The 2,949-nt window shown below is 39.9% G+C and overlaps 1 protein-coding gene across 1 annotated transcript in view; it reads left to right on the top strand.

Moving 5' to 3' along the window:
- CASC5 (cancer susceptibility candidate 5) overlaps positions 1–2,168 on the top strand; it is a 68,870-nt gene extending 66,702 nt beyond the window's left edge. The window contains exons 26-27 of the mRNA XM_011989282.1: positions 806–1,419; positions 2,092–2,168. Coding sequence (XP_011844672.1) covers positions 806–920 — 115 coding nt within the window. The 3' untranslated portion in view covers positions 921–1,419; positions 2,092–2,168. The remainder of the gene's footprint in view (positions 1–805; positions 1,420–2,091) is intronic.
- Positions 2,169–2,949: the final 781 nt, after the last annotated feature.

Raw genomic sequence — 2,949 nt, 5'->3', positions numbered from 1 at the left:
AAAAAAAAAAGAAGTTCGAGACCAGCCTGGCCAACATGGTGAAACCCTGTCTCTACTAAAAATAGAAAAAATAGCCAGGCGTGGTGACAGGCGCCTATAATCCCTGGGAGGCTGAGGCAGGAGAATTGTTTGCACCCGGGAGATGGAAGTTGCCTTGAGCCTAGATCGTGCCACTAACTGCACTCCAACCTGGGCAACAGAGCAAGACTCCGTCCTCCCAAAAAAATAAAATAAAATGTGCTCACCTTATATTTGTCAGCAAACACCAAGACTAACATTTTTTATGACCAACAAAAGTAGTTAGGTTAAGATACTTCACAATTACATATAGAATTGGTTCTTAGGCCCTGTTTTGGAATCCCATTTCAAACTGGACATCTGGTTATTTCCAGAAATGCTCATTTGTGCTTCCTAGGAAACTGAGAGACCAAGAACATAAATTCCACTCAGTTGGAGACAAGTGTAAGATTTTTAAAAAATTGATTAACCTGGCCAGGTGCGGTGGCTCATGCCTGTAATCCTAGCACTTTGGGAGGTCAAGGCGGGCGGATCACAAGGTCAGGAGACCATCCTGGCTAACACAGTGAAACCCCATCTCTACTAAAAATACAGAAATTAGCCGGGCATGGTGGCAGGCACCTGTAGTCCCAGCTAATCGGGAGGCTGAGGCAGGAGAATGACATGAACCCGGGAGGTGGAACTTGCAGTGAACTGAGATTGTTCCACTGCACTCCAGCCTGGGCGACAGAGCAAGACTCCGTTGCAAAAAAAAAAAAAAATATTGATTAACCTTTGTTCTTTCCAGCCAAGATGATATTGCTGCCATTCTATCTAAAGTGCCACTGGAGAACAACTACCTGAAGAATGTGGTCAAGCAAATTTACCAAGATCTGTTTCAGGACTGCCATTTCTACCACTAGACCCTTTGACCACCGTTGGAACAACCAAGCGGAATGTACTTGATATTATTTCAGGGTCCCATTGCTGTTTAGCCTTTGTTTTTAGGTCATTACAAGCTGAGTAAAATTCCTTCTGATGATGTTATAGTTAATCTGTATGTTTTTTAGATCTCTGCAGAATGATGGTGATGAAGTCTGGATAGTAGGCCTCATAGCCTACTGTCAACTTACTCATCTTTGTACCAAAGGTTTAAGTAATAGGACACTTAGGAAAAATGTCTCCTAACTAAACTAGTGCTTTCTGCTTTAGTACAAGCCCTAAGGATTAACTTTTAAGTATAAGAAGAAGTGTTACCACTGACAAAAACATGAGCCATTTTCCCATAAATAGATAGAGCTATGATTTTTAGGTTGCCTGGCTTCTGCCTAGCAGATATTTCTGGAGTAGAGATGTATCTGTCTACAAACTTTTATCCTTTTTCTCCATTACTAAAATGCTATTAAGAGAAAGTAGGACTGGGTGCGGTGGCTCACACCTGTAATACCAGCAGTTCGGGAGGCCAAAGTGGGCGAATAGCCTGAGTCCGGGAATTCAAGACCAGCCTGGGAAACATGGCGAAACCCCACCTCTACAAAAAATACAAAAATTAGCCAGGCATGGTGTCTTGTGCCTGTGGTCGCAGCTACTCAGGAGCTTAAGGCAGGAGGATCACTTGAGCTTAGGAGGCAGAGGTTGCAGTGAGCCGAGACCGTGCCACTGCACTCCAGCCTAAGCAACAGAGCAAGACCCTGTCTCAAAAAAACAAAAAGAGAAAAAGCAATAGCACTCAGCTATTGAAATGGTTGCCTTTTTTTTGTTGAGGGCCTTGCTTTTTATTCTATGGTGTCTATTAATGTTTTCTTTTTTTTTTCTTTTTTCTTTTTTTTTTTTTTGAGATGGAATCTTGCTCTGTTGCCCAGGTTGGAGTGCAGTGGCATGATCTCAGCTCACTGCAAGCTCCGCCTCCCAGGTTCATGCCATTCTCCTGCCTCAGCCTCCTGAGTAGCTGGGACTATAGGTGCCCGCCACCACGCCCGGCTAATTTTTTGTATTTTTAGTAGAGATGGGGTTTCACTGTGTTAGCCAGGATGGTCTCAATCTCCTGACCTTGTGATCTGCCTGCCTCAGCCTCTCAAAGTGCTGGGATTACAGGTGTGAGCCACCACGCCCAGCAATGTTTTCTTAATAAGTATAGTTTTTCTAGGGAAAGTTAATTCATTTTTGTCTAGTACATACATGTAAATATATTAATGTTTTTGTGCTTGTGATGTAGTAAGGAGATGTATATAGAAATTCATTGAGATATATAGATACTCACTTGCCTAGGCAGTTTCCGTCTTTCTGAAGAATGTTTTACAGCAAAATTTTCTATTTTATTTTATTAAATAATGACACGTCAAACAATGTCACCTCCAAAACACTAGTTTTATCAATTTCTAGCAGTAATAATAGACTTGCTGTAAGTATTGTTTTCTGATGTCATACCCTTGTCATACACATTATTAAATGACCAATATGATGTATGAAGTAGACAAAAATTTACTCAAACTTCAGTCACATCCTAATTGTGATAATTTTTGTTTAATATTTAATTCTAAACCAAAATACATTTGCATTTTTAAACTAATTTGTCTCAAAATTTTGCTTTATGTTTTCAGATCAGATTAAAGTCCTGTGGGTCCCCTGAATGTTATTGTCCCTCTTGATTGGTTTTTACTTCTGAGTGATATGTCAAAAGACACATAAGCTTCAAAAGTCAATACAAATCTCATTTGCCATAAAAATCAAGATATAGATGTTCTGTTCCGTAAACTCCTTGAAAAACATTTTAAAGTCATCAATATGATCTGCTTCCCATGAAACTTATTTAGCTTTCTTATTGGAGTTGTTTTATTTCTTTTCTGTAAGTCTGAAAAGTAGAGATTTTGTTTTATGCATTTTAGTAACCTGCAACAACCAACTCTAAAAAAGATTTGGCTTGTAATGATGGTCTCTGTTTTTTGGGGCTTG

The sequence above is a fragment of the Mandrillus leucophaeus genome, unplaced genomic scaffold (assembly GCF_000951045.1).
Source record: "Mandrillus leucophaeus isolate KB7577 unplaced genomic scaffold, Mleu.le_1.0 Scaffold35, whole genome shotgun sequence".
NCBI classification, from domain to species: Eukaryota; Metazoa; Chordata; class Mammalia; order Primates; family Cercopithecidae; genus Mandrillus; species Mandrillus leucophaeus.
The sequence above is the reverse complement of the archived record's forward strand: the minus strand, read 5'-3'. Positions and strand labels throughout refer to the sequence as shown.